Raw genomic sequence first — 21,496 nt, forward strand, 5'->3', positions numbered from 1 at the left:
TATTACTGAATCCCGTAGTTATTTTTAATAATATTATTCAATTACTTATAATTGTATACTCATTCTATGGTGCTTGCAATAGTACAGAAAGATTGATATTAACTTAGAACAGTTAGCGACAAATGTGTTTATTGTAATTATGTAATTCTAGATGCATTGACTATTTCCATTACTGCCTATGTGAACCACATGGTTAAGTAGAGTAAAAAAAGTTTTATAAAACGTAAAATATTTGGAGGTCGAATTGATAAAATATTTTTTAGGCTTTAAAGGTATTTTACAGTTATCATTACTTATCACATTATTTATATTTTAATTGCAATTATTGTGAAGTAATTACTTGTTCCGAATGTAAATCCTGCTGAGAAGAATCTGCAGGAAACTGAACTAGAAAATAACTGAGAAATCAATCTTGAAATCTAATGAAATCCAATCATCAACAAATCAGACACAAGTGCTGTAGGAAACGAGGTGCCACTAAACCTACACCGTACCTATTGCCAAAAAACATGTACCTATAAATAGGATTCCTAATACAAACCATTTTTTTTCAATTCAGATCACTAGGTCCTGATATCAAATGACACTTTCATACAATTCGTAGAAATACTAACATAGCAAATAATATAAAAATAATTACTGTGGTTTATCCTCATTCATCGTTAAACATTCCACAATTGCAAAAAACAGAAACGACCCGAATACTAGAAACGAGAAAAGGGATAGAATTTCCGAGGTGTGAAATGAGAGAATTCATTAACTAACGTCCTCAAAGAAAATTTTATAACAAAATAAACTTTACCACACGAAGATAGAGTCCAAATTATAGTATAGTGTAAGACGGTATGCTGTAACCTTAGAAAATTCGGTGGTTGTTTTTCATAAACATCCCTTTGAAATAAGTAATGGGCTATTATTCCGAGGGCAGAGACGCTGTTAATTTGTTCTTGTGGGAATTATTTATATAATCGTTTGCTTGTGTAAGAGTATGAACTGTACCAGCTGTCTTACTGACCAAATTATTGACGAATTATAATATATTTCCTATGTAGAATAGATTGTACTTATTACTTTTGTAATTTAATAGTTCCATATTCGAAATAGGATTCGGTTTAGCCACTAAAACCTTCTATGGAAAACAAATATTTTTTTGGAAATAGGAAACGGTCACTAAATGATAAGATTTAGAGTGACTTCGCTGTTTGTTTGTCACACGATATCATCAATAGTTATGAAACGTTTTATTCTGCTGCGTAATTTGAGTTTCGCTGAGTATGAATATGTTTATTTATTATTTAAATTCTTTAATGTACAATAAATACAGTAATACTAGTGTGTACAAATGGCGGGCTTAACGCTAATGCATTTTCTACCAGCCAACCTTCGTATGTGCAAGAAAGTATAGTGTATATAATAGGAACATGACCTATGTTTATAATATGTATCTGTAGGTAAAATATGCTATAATAATCTATAGAAATAAAAATTAATGTTGCTAACGCATAAGCTTAGGAATGTCTAGACCAATTCGGCTAATTTTTTTTTTTATGTTCCTTAAGGCAAAAAAAATAAAAATTCAAAAAAATATTAAAAAAAAAACAAATTAAAAAAATATTACTATTAATTTTTGACAGAACAAAGTCTGTCCGGGCAGCTTGCTACCTAATACTTTTGTCGAATTTTTTTGAAGGTTTTTTTTTTGACGTTCGTTAAATGTGTGTAAACATTTTATTTACCTTATGAATATCTTTAATATTATTATTAGATAAAATAAAATTACCTCTAAACATTTTAAATTCCGTATCTTCTGATTTAGAATAAATAATATGAAAACGAATTGTTCGTGTAATCTTTTACGCGAAAATTATTCGTTATTGCCTTCATTCCAATAATCGAATACTGCCCGATAGGTCATATATAGGTACATAATATACATAATAGCAAATACACTCAGCCCTTTTTAATAGCCAATTTTTCACGTAACGCTTTTCGAACAAACAGCTGGGCTCCCTTATATTAGGTAATCGTTGCTATTATTAAGCCTTTAAGGAAGTAGAAGACTCAGAAATTCTTAGCTGACCAAAAACGTGAAGAAATAAGATGGAACTAAAAATGTGAATATGGGTATTTGACTTTAGAAGGAACAATGCAAGAAGTAATAGTTGTGGTTAAATTTCGGTTATTTTTCTTGCCATATGTATGTCGTAGCTACTTTACGGTAATTTTGTATTAGAATTATACTAGTGGTCGCCCAGAGGTCGAATTTCGACCATAATTAATAATTTTAATTAAAAAAAAAAAAAATATATGAAAATAAAGAACCTTTTTTTTAGAAATTTTTCAATTTGACTACAGACTTTGACGATCAACAAAAGGGATATGCGTGTGTGTGTCAAATACATGGTAGTGTTTGTAATGTTTTTTCTTCTTATTTATTTAATATATTAAATAATATATTATGCATAATTAAAAAAAACATATTAGCATTCTGCACTTCTTCTCTATATAAACTATAAGAGTGCAAAATCTCATACTCCTTCGTTCGCGCAATTGTCGTAAAAAGGGGTACAAAGGTTTTGCTTCACATAATAATAGGTACTCGTAATATTTAGATACTTTGATTTCGTCATCTGTAAGAGAATTGCCATCTATTACCTTAAGCTGAGTTCAACCATATAAACTATGATTTATTATAAAACATTTACCATTATTTATCACAGCAATATAATTGGTCATACAGTTGTTTGCTGCAGTCTGGAAATGCTTGTGGGAGTCGATGGATTTGTGGCGTTTTTTTTTGTTTTTAAAACCTAACGTAATGACTTATAGATGCGCACAAAACGTACAGGCTGGTGAAATCAAAAAAAGAATTTCGTCAAGTTTTACAACATCAGTGGAAGTGGTTTTAGAAATTTATCGCTCAAGCAGTTAAAACTTTGACTTAAAGTTCTCAACAAGAATTATATTTAGGATATTAGGAATAGAAGTTAATACATTGCGGTATTAAATTTTGAGGTGTCTAAGTCGTTCTGAAATAGTAGTGGGAAAATTTTATTAACATCAATGTTTGTGTTTTTGATTCACACTTGGAGGAGATATTTGTTTGTGAATATTTGTTTTGGATTACAGTGCACTAACTTATGACTTTAATCCCAGTGCATCCAAAGTACGGTAGCTGATAATTAAAAGAGGTTATTAGTCATCGTGTTTACGAATTATTAGTTTGGTTATTATCACAAAGTACTTGATAAAAAATATCGTTATTGCTTCTTAAGTGATTGTCAGCTACACCGCTTTAAAACAGTATAAAGCACTAATCTTCAACCCATATTTTGTAAGAGAAGAAGGCTGACTCCTATAAATGGAATGCCTAAAGACATTTGTTGAGCTTTGCTGAAATTAACACAAGCAAATCCAAGTGTAATACTTAGTTAATTATCCTTTTGAAACACATAATGTGCCATTATTCCGATGGGCAAAGGCAGTGTTAATTTGTTCATTTGGGAATAATTAACATAATGCTGTGACGCAGAGATATTTATATTATTTAATGAAGTTTGACGTTGGGGAATTTTTGTTTGAAAAGATAATTAGAATTTTGTCCTCAATTATGAATGAGAAAGTTGTCAAAACGAAATGTCTATAGACGTAGTGAGTGGTAATTATTGTTAATTTATATTTGTATTCTTTGAAAAGTTTTACCAAATCTGGCAAACTTTGGAGAATAAACACATAAATACCTATATTTTTTTTTTTATATCGATGGTGGAAAGGCATATTGTATTAACCGCCATTTTTGGCGATATCGAGTTATATATACCGTTGGAATCGGGAGAATGAACTCTTTCGAGTGGTCCTGGTTTCAGCTCGATCTGACGACTTTTATGGTCGTTAATACACCAGTGATTTTGAAGTTTTTCATATTTTCTTGTGTTTTAACTCTATAGTAAATAGTGGATTTTGTCATTAAAACACCTCATAACTAAAAATTTTATCTTATGCTACTTTGCCTTGCTTGACTTTAACCAAATTTAAATGTTAAAACAATTTACCAAATTATAATATTATCATTTTTGTAATTGATACATTATACCCAACTTGACTTTTCTTGATCAGTAGAATTAAAACATTTTACTCCGATTTTAAATGTTAGTCATTGTAAGTTAACACATTTTACTCTACTCTAAAATGCCATTGTTTCCAAGATAATACATTTTACCTATCCAAAATAAGGTAACATTATGCTTTGAGTCGTTTTTCTGTTCTTTCTAGAATCTATTTTAATACATTAAAACAAAATTTACTTGTTTTTTTTTACAAATAAAATCTGCATTTAAACTGACCATTTGTCATTCCTCAAAGATATCATAGTGAGTATTTGAATCTTCGTACCTCCACCAATAAGGCAGATGTTCTACCAGACTCAGATTTTGAAGACATTTCTAATGTTGAGATAGATGATAACTGAGTATTACCTAAGAAGTTTCATTAAACCACTCGTTATGGTGGACTGAAAAGTTTTTTAATAGTTAGGTGTTAAGATTTTGAGTTATTTTTTGTAAATCTGTTAAAAATACTGAAAATCGTTAAGTACAAATTAAAACTGTCCTGTATTGTAGCTTAATTTTTTTTATCAAGTATTAATTTAAGTTTAATAATATAATTATATGTTATTTACTATGTTTGTAAACGTCAGTATGAAAGTTTAATTCAGTTTTTTAATTGTAACTTTATGATAAATATAATTTCAGTTAAATATTTATTTTTCATTTTTTTTTGTTTTGTTTTAAAGTTTAGTTTGTGGCTTAAATAGTAGTTAAGTGTATGGTTAAGCTACTTGACCCTCTTTGTTCGAATACACTGATGTCTGTACAACTGTTTTACCAGGTTCGCATAGATATGAAAAGGTTACATAAAAGTGTTTACCTCTCTCTGGTCATGATTGGATTTGTTTTTAAGTCATTTTACGCGATAGCAATATCACATTTATTTGGATATAAAACAATTTACTTGAAAATATTAAATTATATTCTGGATATAAAACACTTTGCTTGACATTTTTTGGATGTAATATTTGGATATAGACTAATTTTACCTATCTAAGATGTTATGGTATTTTGTATTAACTCCATAAAATAATACAAATATTAGACATACGTTATTTTTTATTAAATGTATACATTTTTAATAAATTTTATTACTATTTCACAAAATTTCATAGAGATATCTCGAATACTTTAAAAGTTATAAAGTTTTTAAACTTTAATCGTCTCTCCTGATCATTTTACTAAATGGCGGATAATACATTATGCCTTTCCATCGTCGATATAAAGTTATGTCCACAGGCTGAAAGTGCCCATGCTTTTATTATTCCGATTTTTAGTTTTATTACTGATCATTTACTTGTTACACTACTGCAGCTTACATTACGAGAACTAATTATTCTGTCTTAGTATCCCGAATGCAGACGTGAGTCCACCGACCAAAATTATGCTAAACTTAATTGATATCTTACATGCAAAAAGACATAGAATTATATTGCGCCTTACTTTAATTATTTTTGTCACTATTATAATTATTATTATTATCTATGTTTATATATACACTTACTTGCTATCTATAATATATGTACACTTATTGTCTAGTTAACGTATATGTACACTTATGGCCTACTTGGCCTAACTTTCTATATTATAAAGGCGACAATCAAGCGTATGGACTGTCTGATGGTAAGAAGATATAGCTTATGGATGAAATCAACACAGAAGAATTACAAGTTGCCAATGCTATCCCCGAGCCTTCCTCGGAGCTCTGATTACCTAGCCACAGAAAAATAATACTGCTTGACGGCTGTGCTGTGATCTTGTATAAAGTTGAGATTCTGCAACAGATTTTGAGTAAGATAATTTCTGCTGTGCCCTCCCTCTATAAAACATGGCATTAATGTGTTTATGTGTTTTTTCTAGAGTACCTAACCTCCTAATTTTTACTTCTTATTTTGTTTCTAATTTTTTTTACACAATACACACACGGTCGTCTGTTCCTAAAGTAAGCGACTTAATGCTTGTGTTATAGGTAGCAGCCGACTGGTATAGCTATATTTTTTTTTTTTCGATAAATATACTTATAAATAATTGATTTATAAATATATAAATAAATATTTACATTGCACCCAGACTCGGGCCGGAATCGAACCCATAAACACTCGGAGCAGATACCAGGGTCAGTACAAACTGCGCCAACGAACTAGTCAAATCTTATACTTTGTTCTCTGGAACTGTTATATAATTTTTTCACTAATATTTTTTCTCGTTTCAGTTTAAAACAATAAAACATTAAATAGCTGTTTATACCTACCACGATAAATAAAAAATAAACTGTTTTAAAATTCGAAAACGTCATATCCTAAAAAAGGCTAAATTTTTAAAAATTTCGTACTATATGCTAATAGAGAACGCTGGACCAATATACATTCAAATCCACCAAACATTTAGATGTGATTGGAAAACAACAACCAATCAACTACTCGACCTTTTCATATTTACGTTATAAAACTAAAACGATTAAATTAAACTACCCTCGTGGTTTTACAAGCGCTGTTTTAATACTTGTCATATTGTTTGGTATTCACCGCTTTTTAAGGAACTTCAAAAAATGAGTTTTTTCAATCGGTATGTACTTTTTTATGCGTTACTTCATAACGTTTACAGGTTGTACTCATTTTGATGATTCTTATTTTAAGTAGAAAGCTATTGCTTGTAATGTGGTTCCATTTAAATTTGTTTGTGATCTAACCAGTACTTTTTGACTTATCTCTAATAATGTGAATTTGCTTGGCATTTTTTCATCTACCTACGTTGTATTACTTGTTGATGTTATTGAAGTCTTTTATTTATTGCTTGCAAGCAAATACAATTATTTAAGTCATAAAAAGACGTTTTACAGTTTGTAGTCGTCTGTAGAAAATGAGTTACGTTACTTTTGCATGATATTAGCTAAATTGTGCGAGCTATTTCGATGTAATTGGAAGCCATTAATAAAAATGAATGATTAATTTTTTTTTTAATTTTACTAATCACTGAAATGTAATAAAACGAACGGTTTTTACCTTTTATATTTTAAATTAATTTCGACCTTCAATAATTTTTTTAAATTAGAAAGTAGTTTGCTTACGTTTAAATTAATTTCTTCTAACTAATTAATTACTTAAACCCAATTTATATTTTCCCTACAATTTTAAGTCTTGTATTAAGCTAGTTTTTGTTATTAAATTTATATCAAAGTTTAAAATTTAAATAATTAAAACTAATTGGCTATTAGAGCAATTAGCGGATTCGATTCTACTTATAGTACGACTGTATTATTTGTATATAAATATCGTTGAACCTCGATTTTTTTCGAAGAAAACAACTCGAAAAAATATACCCCTGTAACGATTTGCTTGAGAAGGTTCTTCGTCGCTTCGTAATAGTTGTTCTTTTTATTTATTTGATCCACTCTTATCAGCATAACTATATCTTTAGGTAATACGCTATTTATAATTATTAATTTAATTCTAAATCTAAATGACATAACTCAAAAAAAAATACAAAAAGGTTTTTTATGCAGTACTTAAATCAGTCGAATTCAGTTCCAATTCCGTTTAAACGTTCAAAGTTTTTACAAAACATAGTTTCATTCAGCTTACCTTCAAATGTACACATAGTGACAAAACATTACTTGAATACACAAGTACGCGATTCGCTTGATATTCAAGTGTCGCGTTTACATAACAAAGTGCTGTAGATGGTATCGTTATAACACTATGTGGTAAATCCTCACTCAATCTATTTCGTTCTTGAGTATTATCTTAGCTTTCATCTCTTATATACGTGGGGTGTTCTACAATCTATATTTATTTGTATAATAAAGAGGAAAACATATATTACTTCCCCTATATAGAGACAGAGGCCTAAGCCCAGCAGTGGGATGCTATAGACTAAATCATCATTACATTCACTCGTATTCTTTTAGATGGTAATGTAAATAATACTTGATAACAAAAAAAATATATATAAATTTAACTAAGGTAGAGAATGGCAAGAGATTTCGAGCTCAAAAGCTGGAGCAGCCCGACTGGGGTAATGCCTCAACCTTAGAGAATATCACAGCTAAATAATACTACTTTCAAGCAGTATTGTGTTCCTGTTGGTGAGTAAGGTGACCAGAGCACTTGGGGAGGATTTGGGATAGGGTTTGTCGCGCTTACGATACTTCAGGTATTGCAGACGTCTAATAAGCTACGGTAATCGCTTACTCTCGCATAACTCTTAAAAAAACTGCCAATCATTATATTTATTTTATAATCACGTCTTATACGAAATTCACTGTCATTAAACCTATAAATGATTAGAATATAACACTCAGTGAATTGTTTTCAAAGGATAACGCTTGTCTATAAAAATGATAATATAAATGAGGAAATAAGACGGTCTTGATCTTTGATCGTCTAAACAGAATTATTTCTGTTCAACATCGGTCGATTGTAATATATATTAGGCGTAATGTTTGCTTACGAATCCTAAATATACAGATGATCTTTGAAACTGACCAATCTAACAGAATGAACATCAAATTCTTATTAAGACGATATGAAATTGTGTAAACTGTATTTTATCAAATTAAAAATATCATGTGTTGACTGACTGTATGACTAACTGACTGACTCACCAACTAACTAACTGACTAACTGTGTTACTGACCAACTGACTGACTGACCTACTGGTTGACTTATATAGACTGATACTGATTGACGGACCCTGTCAGTACTGATAATATTATTATTTAAATGAGTCCAATACACAAGCATTTGGATCAATTCATTCTCAATATATTCAAAGTATTATATACGCCCTTATAACCTATACAAACTAAATATATCACTGAACAGAATCCCTCAACGGTTCAATTGTCCGTTCAGACATGAACTCGCACAAATTGAATTTAATTTTCATATCAAAACGCTCGATTGAATGAATTCACCAAAACGGAAGACATGATTCTTTTGTGTTCTCCGGTCATGTTTCAATGTAAGATAATGTTAACATAAATATTAATTCATATTCTGTTGTACAAGCTTAATGAATGAAGAAGAAGAAGAAGAAGAAGAAATATACTTTATTCTGCATGTTACAAGCTAACATACATAGGTATCTTTAAAAATAAAACTTAAAATATTATGCACAAAGGCGGTCTTATCTCTAGGTAAGCGATTTCTTCCAGACAACCTTGGGGTAGAGGAGATTTATAAATAAATATCCCACTATTGGGCAAGATCCTGTTTATAGTATTTCTAGGAGGAGTGTAACTATTTTTTTTAGAATGGTCCGATATCATACTACTTTTGCAGGTTTTTGACTAGACCGTTGGCGTAGTTTGTAGTGGTTCAGCTTTGTGCTCCGCGGGTTGTGGGTTCGATTCCCGCCTGAGTCTGGGTGCAATATTTATATTTAGATATTTATTTATGAATTATATCCAAGTATATTTATAAAAAAATTATGTAGCCATATCAGCGGGCTGTTATCTATAATACACGCATTAAGTTGCTTACGTTAGGAACAGACTGTTCTGTATGCAGGTAAAAAAAAGAAAGATAATAAATTGAAGATTACATATTTTCAACTATACGCGAGCAGAGTCACGGTTTGGAGTGAGTTTAAAAGAAGTAAAATGCATCTATAGATCAGGTATAATGTGCTCATTGGATAAACAAGTGAGTTTTGTTCAAATGGCTGATCAATCTCTTTTCAAGTGCAAAATTTGTTTAAAATTTATCTTGTGCTTGACGGAGAATGGAAACAATGAGATCTACATGCTTCGAAAGAGATTATCAGACGCGTATACCACCTATACTATGTTTGAACAATGTATACACTATAGCTATAACTGCGGTAAAATTTGGCGATAATTATAACATCAAATATAATCATGGCAACTGTAGGCAATTACTCCACCAATCGTGACAATATTGGGCGGTATTTGATAAGAATCTTGGTATAATATGAGAAGATAATTATAAAAGCCATTGTAATATTAGTATTATTAAACGATTATAATATATATATTATTATTATTATTATTATATTTTTTTGTGGTTATTTATTATAGTATAACGATTATAAAACGATAGATATAAAAATTGAGGGAATATGAAGCGTTAATTAAAAACCACTTTAATATATAATTTATTATATTAGGCCAACGTTCCGACGGAGTTGCATTTATACGCATTATCACCGCAAATTGGTCAAAATGTTAATTATATGATACCTGAAAGTTTAAAATGTACATGTAATTGCCAATAAAAAGGAGGTCTGTTTAATATCTTGCTTCGCTCCAGCCTGTAATATCCCACTGCTGGGCATAGGTCTCTTTCCCCATGTAGGAAAAGATCAGAGCTTAATCATCACGCTGCTCCAATGCGGGTTGGCGGATATATTCCCTACTAGTGAGTAACGATTGCTATCAGGCGTACATGATTATAGCCGGGACCGACGGCTTAACGTGCTCCCCGAGGCATGGTAAGGAGACCCAGAAAGACTGCATAAACACCCAAACCACGGCAAACATCTGTATGGTCCATACAAATGTTTGTCATATGCGGGGATCAAACCCATAACAGCCAGCGCAACAAGCTCAACGTCTATTGGTTAATCTTGTGATAATTATTTATTTAACTAATAGTGGGAGGCAAAATGAAGATTATGAGATAATACTGAATGCTATTAGGGTTCAAATTCGTTCTTAGTTTTATATGTACTACTTTTTTTTTTCATATATCAAGAAGTGTAAATTGTTTTCATGTTCCTTGAAGCGAATCAATTCTGAAATAAATTCATCTACCGACTGACACGTAAATAGAGGGTCTAGTCAAGTTCTAATCCCTGAATACCACCCACAACACAAAACATACTGGTACAATTTACCTTTATGTACATTATAAACATTGTACATCACTGCGTAATAAAAAACGTATTCTTGATAAAAAGAAAATATTTTATTTCAAAATAATATAAACATTAAACAACGTACATACTTCTCTCTTTTCTAAATTAGCTTAGAAAACAGCGCCGGAGCGCTACTGTTATAAAATTTCGTGTCCTAAGAAAAAAATGTCTGTTTACTGAACGAATATTAAATTAATTATCTTGTTAAAATATGACGAAGGTTGAAACTTAAAATGAAAAATTATTTTCATAATTTTTTTTGACTGTTCTCGATCCAACGCACGAATCTTTTCGTCACGGATTATTTTTTATCATACTAACATAGCTATAAGAGAGATTCTAAGCTAACAAAACTCTTAACTAGCCTATTGGCGTAATTTGCAGTGACCCAACTTTTTGATTCGCGGGTTGCGGGTTCGATTTCCGTCTTAGCCTGGGCGTAATGTTTGAATTTAAAAGTTTATGTATGTATTATCTAATATATAAAATTCTCGTGTCGCGGTGTTTGTAGTTAAACTCCTCCAAAACGGCTCGATCGATTCTCATGAAATTTTGTGTGCATATTGGGTAGATCTGAGAATCGAACAACATTTATTTTTCATCCCCCTAAATGTTATGGGTAGTCCACCCCTAATTTTATAAAAAAAATATTTAGCGATAACAGTCGGCTGTTACCTATAACACAAGCATTAAGTTGCTTACTTTAGGAACAGACGACCGTGTGTGTATTATAAGATATTGATTTATTTATTTAACAGGATTGATAAAGGTTGACAGTTTTTAAAGAATGTTAAGTTTCTTGCTGATTTTTCTTAGCAAAATTTACATTCATAATAATTGGAAGCTTTAAATTAAACACAAATTATTTTGTGAATAATATATTGTACCGTAAAACGGCAGTTTAAAAGTGCTCTTGAAGAATATCTTAACATAGATTTATTCAAATGTTATTTATATTGAATATTGAAAATATAATAAAAATATTTTATACATATTTCATAACTACTCTACCACTTACGCTATCACTCCAAGCGGTTATAGAAGTTTTTTTTTATCTGTTTCTTTGTCCTTGTTGGACTTTTAACAAGCCCTCCTACCGTTCCACGACAATTGCCTAAAGCACGCCTGTCCAGGTTGTTTGTTATTTTTTTCTTACATATAAAAAACCTTTGTCGAAACGTATGTACTAGATGATTCAGGTCAATAAAAACAGTATTTGTAGGTTACTCCTTAAGGCCCCCGGTATAAAAAAATATGAGAAGTAAAATCTAGTGAACGATTGACCTCTTTACGTTTCTTGTAACGCCATCTATCGAAACGAAATAGGGATCCGATTGATTGCATAACGACGTTTTCTATTAATGTCATCTTAGACAGATAGATGGCGTTATTCCATTCGTTTATTTACCATTTTATACGTTATTAATCTTTTTCTTTGATTAGTAAGCCTTTTTTGTGCCTAATTTGGACAGTCGATCTGACGGAGTAAATTCCAATCGTGGGTCGGAGCTGGAAAACGCACTTTTTTGTTTTTCGTTTTACTGAATTCGACCATCTTCAGGATCAATTCAAAAATTCTACGTACATTAAATAGGCTATTAATTAACGAAAATTATAGCCCATAAGTAATTTCGTTATAGCACCGGTAGGCATTAAATAATTGACGAATGGAAATTGCGAGATTCGTATATTAAGAAAAAATGTAAAAAAGAAAATTACATAATTCGAAAATTGGAAGACTTTCCTCATGGCCAAAATTGATTTTGTAAAAAAAAATTATAAAATGTTTCTCTGTTACCGTCTCTCAGATTATGATTTTCTTTGCGTAGATGAAATAAAAAAAATATACATACGTTTATTTGATTTATTTAATAGGAAAAAATTACTGAATTTATGAATGTATGAACTTAAATGCACTCGTATAAATATATTTATAATTTTATATGTGAGGCTGTATTATATTATATACCTCTGCACCAAATAAAAAAGATCCGCCAATTTGATAAGTAACAAAAGCAATCGTAGGTAGGCTGCAAAGGTCGTGTGGAATATTTTATCATTTAACGTTTAATCAACAAAAGTGTGAAGTCTCATCGTAAGAGCAAATGAAATTGAAAGGTCCAAGCTCATCAGCCTTCTTTTTCTCACATACATACATACATTACAGCCTATGCAGTCCACTGCTGGACATAGGCCTCCACAAGTTTACGCCAAAAATAACGTGAACTCGTGTGTTTTGCCCATAGTCACCACGCTGGGCAGGCGGGTTGGTGACCGCAGTACTGGCTTTGTCACACCAAAGACGCTGCTGCCCGTCTTCGGCCTGTGTATTTCAAAGCCAGCAGTTGGATGGTTATCCCGCCATCGGTCGGCTTCTTAAGTTCCAAGATGGTTGTGGAACCTTGTTATCCCTTAGTCGCCTCTTACGACACCCACGGGAAGAGAGGGGGTGGCTAAATTCTTTAGTGCCGTAGCCACACAGCACAGTAGTTTTCTCACATATTTAACTAAAATATAAGAATGACGCTCATATCATACATGACAAAATATGAAATATTTCTAGTTTGACCTAATTATTCTTCGTCCAAATTAGGATTTGAAACATTTTATTTTGAAATGTCTGCTTCTGTCAAATATTTGTTGAAGTTATTTTTAATTTATACATAAAGTAAAAAGTAATTAGTGACCTCCGTAATGTATATTTGTTGATGGAAAGATCATGTTTTTGACGGAAGTTTCTGTTTTCGGAACTAGCTTTTTTCTGGTACGTAGAACACATATCTGTGGTTAATGAAAAACGTTTGTAAGGGTAGTTTTTTTTTAATTTAAAATGGAAAAGTTTTAGATTAATACTGGATAAAGACTTTTCAGTGCGCGTACATTATGCTAATAAATATATCTGTTTTAATCCATGGTTTCGTAAAATATTCCCTTTAACACTATTATTTTATATTTCATATCAAAAAATACATATTATGTTAAAAATGTTTTCTAATACTGATTAATCTCGAGTGGAAAAAGAAACATGAAGAACACATGAAAGAAAAAAAATATCACAAGTTTAAAAACTAATTAGATTTAAAAGGTTTTGATCAAGTTAAAACTTGATCTATGATGAAATCCTATTCTAGTTAAGCTTCAAGATGATACAAATAATAGGAATAAATCAGAATTATTTGAGTAATGTATACCAAGATTAAACTAATAACGGAGTAAGGAGATAGACTAGCTGACCCCGCGAACGTTGTTTTGCCATATTATATGTTATTAACCCCCTTAATGCCCCCCTCCCCTTATAACTTCGGTGTATGAAAAATAGATGTTGTCCGATTCTCAGAACTACCCAATATGCACACAAAACTTTATAAAAATCGGTCCAGCTGTTTCGGAGGAGTATTGTAACTAACATTATGACACGAGAAATTTATATACAAGATTGACTTTCGCTGCATCTAGCCATTTTATCTGTTTTTTTTATTACATACTAGTGACCCGCCCCGGTTTCGCACGGTTGTAAAAACTATCAGTGTTCCTCTATTATATTAGGCATGTATTATACATATAAAACTTCATCTTTAATCACTCTATCTATTAAAAAAACCGCATCAAAATCCGTTGCTTAGTTTTAAAGATTTAAGCATACATGGGTACAGAGAAAGCGACTTTGTTTTATATTATGTAGTGAAGAATTCAGGGTAGTATTAATTTTCTGGATCTCCTTCTATTAACACATTAAGCATCATTACAGCCTATACAGTCCACTGCTGGACATAGGCCTCCACAAGTTTACGCCAAAAATAACGTGAACTCATGTGTTTTGCCCATAGTCACCACGCTGGGCAGGCGGGTTGGTGACCGCAGTACTGGCCCCGTCGCACCGAAGACGCTGCTGCCCGTCTTCGGCCTGTGTATTTCAAAGCCAGCAGTTCGATGGTTATCCCGCCATCGGTCGGCTTCTTAAGTTCCAAGGTGGTTGTGGAACATTGTTATCCCTTAGTCGCCTCTTACGACACCCACGGGAAGAGAGGGGGTGGCTAAATTCTTTAGTGCAGTAGCCACACAGCACTAAGCATAATTGTAATTAATTTGGAAATATTGATTTTGAAGTTTAAATGTGAAATATGCCCGTTTATTAATCTCTCTCCATTAACTTTTTTACAATATTATTAGGACATGTAAAGTCATTATTGTAGAACTATTCAAAGCATACTATAGAAAAAGTTTCAACGCATACTGACTTATCTAAACACACATACATGGTAATAATACGAAAACGAAAACAAACAGTAAACGATATAATGTGTAAGGTCTTAATCGTTAACTAATATGAAAAGTTTTGCTCGGACAGTTGAATTCAATGCGGTTTAGTTTCATTGTAAGAGAGTTAAACTTTAAGGGGAATTAACTGCCACATAATTATAAGGAACTTCTCAGGCTATAAGGTGATTGCTTACCACTTAAGATTATAATATAATGTAATTAAGGTTAATATACACGTAATACTGACATTTAGTAAAGTTGATTTTCGTAAAGTTGAACGCCAGCAACTTTAGAAGTGTTGTGAGTACATTGCAGACCCCAGCTCTGACCTCCCAAAGATATCTGTCTATCTCACTATAACAGTATTATATTTGGTGTTTGAGTACGTACGCGCCTGGTGATCGCGTGAGGCGGCGACGCCAGGCAGCGGGGAGCGCCAGCGACGCTACGAGCGCAGCGGCGACGTATTGAATTGTCATCCACGACGCCGAGCCGTCAACATTATTATTTTTTTATACGCGACGCCAAGCGTCCATAGTTTTATATATTTATTAAATTTAAACAACAATATACGATTGAAGAAATACAGACCATTTTCACTAACCAGCATCTGGTACCAGTTTTCCCTAACCACTGCGGCACAGGGCACTGGCCCCAACATATGGTGTATATACACTTGGTGTCTCGATGTTTATGTCTTGAAATGTCGTAAAGTTGATTTTCATGTACGTTTTGTTTTTCTAACACTTGGGTGTTAAATAATGCTACGATGATGAATGAATGTCAGAAACTTGAAAAACCTTCCAAACCTCCCAAAGAGATCTGGCTAACTGACTTTGGCAGTATTACCTGGTCACGATCTTCTATAATAATGTAGAGGTATCTACTTCCCAAATCGAGTTGCGCCAAGTTTTGAGCAAGAAATTTTCGATGATGAGCCTAAATTACAAATGTAAATACGGTATAAACGGGAACTCACAATTCCATCTCCAATGTTCCTGATGACGCAAGGCAGCAACGCTGTTGATCCAGTCTGTGATGTTACAACGGTGTTGTTCTCCGTACCGAATTGTTTCTCTTGTGTGCTGCCATATATGTCGTCTAGTGGTGGGAAAGAGACAGTTAGCTCGTTCTGTTCTGCTCTAATTGTTGACGATTCTGTTGATGGTGGGGGTGATGGCCCTGAAACAAAAAAAAAACTGTATGTTAATTTATATATTTAAAAGATATTATTTGTGTACATATTGTTGTTTTAAAGGACAATTCAATCTTTGACTTTGTTACAATTTTAGTAGTAACGGAAATTACGGAGCTGTTAAATAATCAAACTTCTAAGCCAACGCAATCAGAAGATACAGCCGCTTGATTATGTTGTAAATTTTCGACACTCGCAAGGGAATCAAAACCTACAGGATACTTTCCGTGAACTCAGAATTTTGAAATGTGGTACGGAACAACGTCTTATTGCACAGATAAAGGAAAAATTGCGAAAAGCGTAATTTTTAGTTACATCATATAATAAAAATATTTATAACAATTTTTGTACGGAACCATCGGTGCGCGAGTCCAAGTCGCACTTGGCCGGTTTTTTTTTATATATATATATATACTGTACGGTTTTAAATCCAAGCTAACGTTGATACCATTTAGGGCTAAAATGCCGACAGATTTTGCTGTATTGAAACCACTTCTTCACATCGATTTTCTTTTTTTTCTAAAAAAAATGATTTGCCGTGACTATATGGCAAAATTCTATCTGAATTAGCAGTCACGGGTTCGTTTTTTATTTAGAATAGGTTTAACTTGTATTCAAGGTTTATGATCAAATCGTAGCCTAAAACAAAATTTTAGCCTATTATTTCACATTCATAAACTATATTAGTTTAGTTTCCATTTCAACGCAGTTTCAATGTTCGTATTAAAAATCCCTAATCCCTAATCCCTAATTATTAATATTATAAATATGAATGTAAGTTTGCTTGTTACGCTTTAGGTAAGTAGGTATGGGTATGAAGGTATCAGAAGTGACATAGGATAATTTTTATTAAGAAAATCAATATGTGCAAAGCCGTGGGTAAAGACTAGTGCAAAATAAAACAAAGGTGTATTCTTCGATTATATTTACAAATTTAAGAAAAAGACAAAATGCCCATGTATCCCGCCACGTTGTTACACGTTAGAATGGGTTTTAAAAACGCTTACAGCGAACTTCGAACATTTTCCTCATCGGTACCCGCCGTAAGTCTCAAGCCTCTGAGCGGAATGTCAATGAACAGGTAGCGTTACTGCAAGGTCGATTAGATGTCCATTATCTGTTATACAGATGAAGATGCTTTCTACCCCATTTAACATAAACTGTATCTAAATAATTAATGTAAAATGTTCTATTATTTTTTACTTATATCTATATTAATATTATAAAGCTAAAGAATTTCTTTCTTTGTTTGTTTGAATGCCCTAATCTCTGGTTCGATTTGAAAATCATTTTTGTGGTGGATACAAATACAAAGGCCGAAGGCGGCAGCCTTTTCTGTGCGACAAAGCCAGCCCTATGGTCACCATCCCGTCATCCCAGCGTGGTGACTATGGACAACACACATGAGTTGACGACATTTTTGGTGCGATCTTGTGGAGGCCTATGTCCAGCAGTGGACTGCGATAGGCTGTAGTGATGAAGTGATGTTGGATATTCAATTTAGGAAAGATATAGATATCTGTATAATATTTTATTACGTTTGTCTATAAATTTACGCATGTGAAACCGTGGGGCATGACTAGTTTTATTATAATAATAAAGGGCTTATACAGAATGTTGATTTTGTCTACCGATTATATTAAAAATTCTTCTAGCTATAATATTAAACATTCAGATTTATAATATTAATATTGAGTACTCTAATCTCTCGATCAACTGTTTTAAATGTTATTCAAGTTTTCAAAGCCACTTTATAGGGTAGACCTTTAAAATATAATCGCTAGACAAAATATTCATAGGTGCGGAAAAAGTATTATAAACGCTCGTCTAGTGGAACGTAATTGCTTTTATGAATGTGAAAAGAATATGTTATAATATTAAATGAAATATTAAAGTTAAGCATTTATTTTTATCATAAAATAAAGCAGTAAGAGAATAAAATTATGTTATAAAAGAATAATAAAAAGATTGAACGCAATAAAATAATGCAATATGTATGAGGTATAATAAAAAACTACATTCTTTTTTTAATTTATTATTCAATTAGGGTTTGTTCTAGAATTTTTTATTAACTTACCGCCAACCCGCATTTGAGAAGCATGGTGAATTAAGCTTTGATCCTTCTCCTGCATAGGGAAAGTGGCCTATATGCCCAGAAGTGGTATAATACAGGCTGTAGCGAGCAAATTTGATTTTTTTTTTCATCGACTTCTTTTTATGTGCAAAAACAAAGACATAATGTATGCAAAACGTAGATTATATGTATACCATCAGTTCTCATTGTTATATGATTGAAAAATGCAAAAAAATAAAATGTATACAAATCAAATCTGTGCTGCAATGTGTGCTGTGTGGCTACGGCACTAAAGAATTTAGCCACCCCCTCTCTTCCCGTGGGTGTCGTAAGAGGCGACTAAGGGATAACAAGGTTCCACAACCACCTTGGAACTTAAGAAGCCGACCGATGGCGGGATAACCATCTAACCGCTGGCTTTGAAATACACAGGCCGAAGACGGGCAGCAGCGTCTTCGGTGCGACAAAGCCAGTACTGCGGTCACCAACCCGCCTGCCCAGCGTGGTGACTATGGGCAAAACACATGAGTTCACGTTATTTTTGGCGTAAACTTGTGGAGGCCTATGTCCAGCAGTGGACTGTTTAGGCTGTAATGATGATGATGATGATGAAATCAAATCAATAATGCACCGTCATAGTTGGCACGTTTACATCGTTATTACTTTTCATTAGAACTCCAAAAAATGGCAAGAATGCTAGCGGTATTTCGTTCAATTTCAATTCAGAATATCTGGGCGAAAAATGAACCAGCCTCCCTGTCAGGATTGAGATGAGAAACAAATCTATTCCGTTTTTATTCAATCTTATTTCCAGATTGAAACATTACATGATTGATACATCCAAAATTATTTTATTTTACCTGTTGAAGACTAGCTTTCAAGAAAATCTTTGTATGTTTTTTTTGTACAACTAGGTCGGCAAATAAGTGTACGGCTCTCCTGATGGTAACCAATTACATTCTACCCCCAACTCCCCCCTTCCTCCATGAGCTCTGGTCACCTTACTCACCAACAGGAACACAACACTGCTTGAAAGCAGTATTATTTAGCTGTGATCGTCTGCAAGTCGAGGTACTTCCATAGTCGAGAGCCATAAGTAGTAGCATGTCATGACAAAAAATGTATCGAGTTTCTTGAAGCGTTCTCAATATTTGAGTTGTCTGGCGCTGACCCAAAGTTATTAATTTCTATTACTAACATGCTAATGTGACCTTATAACGCAAAAATGTCAATAAGGCTTTAACGTTGTTAATATGAAACAGTCATAATATTATCTTAGACTAATAATAATAATAATACTAAATAATAATTAACTTAAAATAATAACAATAAATAATAAATTTTCAAATAATAAATAATAATTAATTTTAATTTACACAACTTGAAGATGGATTCGTGTTTTGTCTCATAATATCGCTTCGCTTTCCTAGGACCATAGCCTTGCTTATTATTATGACTTATAAGTATATACATAATATATAGTAAATAGTACATAATATGAATAGACAATGTTTTTTTTTGGATGAGACAATCTATGCCATATTGAAGGAAGACCTTTAATCAAACTGTGTTTCCAGTGTCTATAAATTTCTGATAGCTTACCGGGAGCCTTTACAAAATCATACTCCTTAGTAAATTGCATCCATACACGCCAAGCGAGTCGAAAGTTATTTTTTTTTCCACAAACGTCAATAATATCCAAATCTTATTTCGATGAACCATAATCCCCGAGTAAGGGATCCGGAAGCGACAAGAATTACAATTATGGCGTTCGAGGGTTTGAGTTGTCAAATATATGTGGAGCAAACAATTCTTTTACGGAAGAAAATAAAATCGAAGAAAAGAAATGAACAGTACGTGGATGTAATTATCATTATGATTATTATGTAGACTTGAGAAGGTTCAGAGAATGAAAATTTGAATCGTTACGATCAATCATAGGTATGAATGTGGATTGGCATCACTCAGTTGTAAAATCTGGAAAGTGATATTAACATTATCAGCGTTCCAATTACCTGCAACGTAGCGCCATTATGGATTTAGGTTGGTACCTATTTTGTTAATAGTTAGGAGTGCTCAGTTTATATAGAAATATTAATATTATATAGGAATATTAATATTTAACTGAAATAGGGCACTGTAGAATATATCTTGCTCAAAATCTGGAGCAGCCCGACTGGGGAAGTATATTGGCCTTTCAGAAATAGATCACAGCCCATAATGGGATATTATTAGAAAAAATACAGAACTTGAAAATGTATCATACACAATACGGAAAAACAAATGGAGATGGACAGGACACATCCTGGGAGGTTCAGAGAAATGGAGTAAAACGGTTATGAACTGGTATCCCGTAAATAGAAAGCGAATTCGAGGAAGGCACTACAAAAGGTGGGAAGATGACATCAAAGCAGTCCCGGTTACTAGTCGAGAATAGTTCGAGAAAGAAAATATTGGAAGAAGTTGGAAGAGGCCTATGCCAAACAAGGGCAAACGGACACGGTGTCGATAATTTAGAGATAAGTTAGTTAAGTAAGAAAAATAATTGTAAGTGTCTGAAATAAATGGCTTATATTATTATTATATTATATAGTAGAACGTTACACACTTAATCGTATAATCCTATAATTAAAACATCGATTTATATTTACATGTTATAATTGTAATAACAAATATTTTTTTACTGATTTAATAAATCATTTTTATGGGTTAACAATTTGTCTTTGTAAACAATTATTATTTTAATGTAACTGTCAAAAATATGTGTGATAATTTAATTATAATTAAGTACATAAATTGAGAAATGTAGATAGCTGTTATTCAGAGGTATCGGGGAACGTCTCGAGATCCGTTTGTAACTTTCTCTTAATTATGTCAATTTGACAAAATTAATTTAATCAAAGTTACGCTTAGTGTGAAAATTGTTATTGTATCTATAACACACACTTTAAGTTGCTTACCATGGGAACGGACGACTGTGTG

General features: G+C 32.4%; 1 protein-coding gene across 1 annotated transcript in view; it reads right to left on the bottom strand.

The window, feature by feature from the left end:
• Positions 1 to 21,496, bottom strand: part of LOC123664663 — a 109,771-nt gene that overhangs the window by 43,702 nt on the left and 44,573 nt on the right. The window contains exon 2 of the mRNA XM_045599180.1: positions 16,225 to 16,427. Coding sequence (XP_045455136.1) covers positions 16,225 to 16,427 — 203 coding nt within the window. The remainder of the gene's footprint in view (positions 1 to 16,224; positions 16,428 to 21,496) is intronic.

The sequence above is a fragment of the Melitaea cinxia genome, chromosome 22, assembly GCF_905220565.1.
Source record: "Melitaea cinxia chromosome 22, ilMelCinx1.1, whole genome shotgun sequence".
NCBI classification, from domain to species: domain Eukaryota; kingdom Metazoa; phylum Arthropoda; class Insecta; order Lepidoptera; family Nymphalidae; genus Melitaea; species Melitaea cinxia.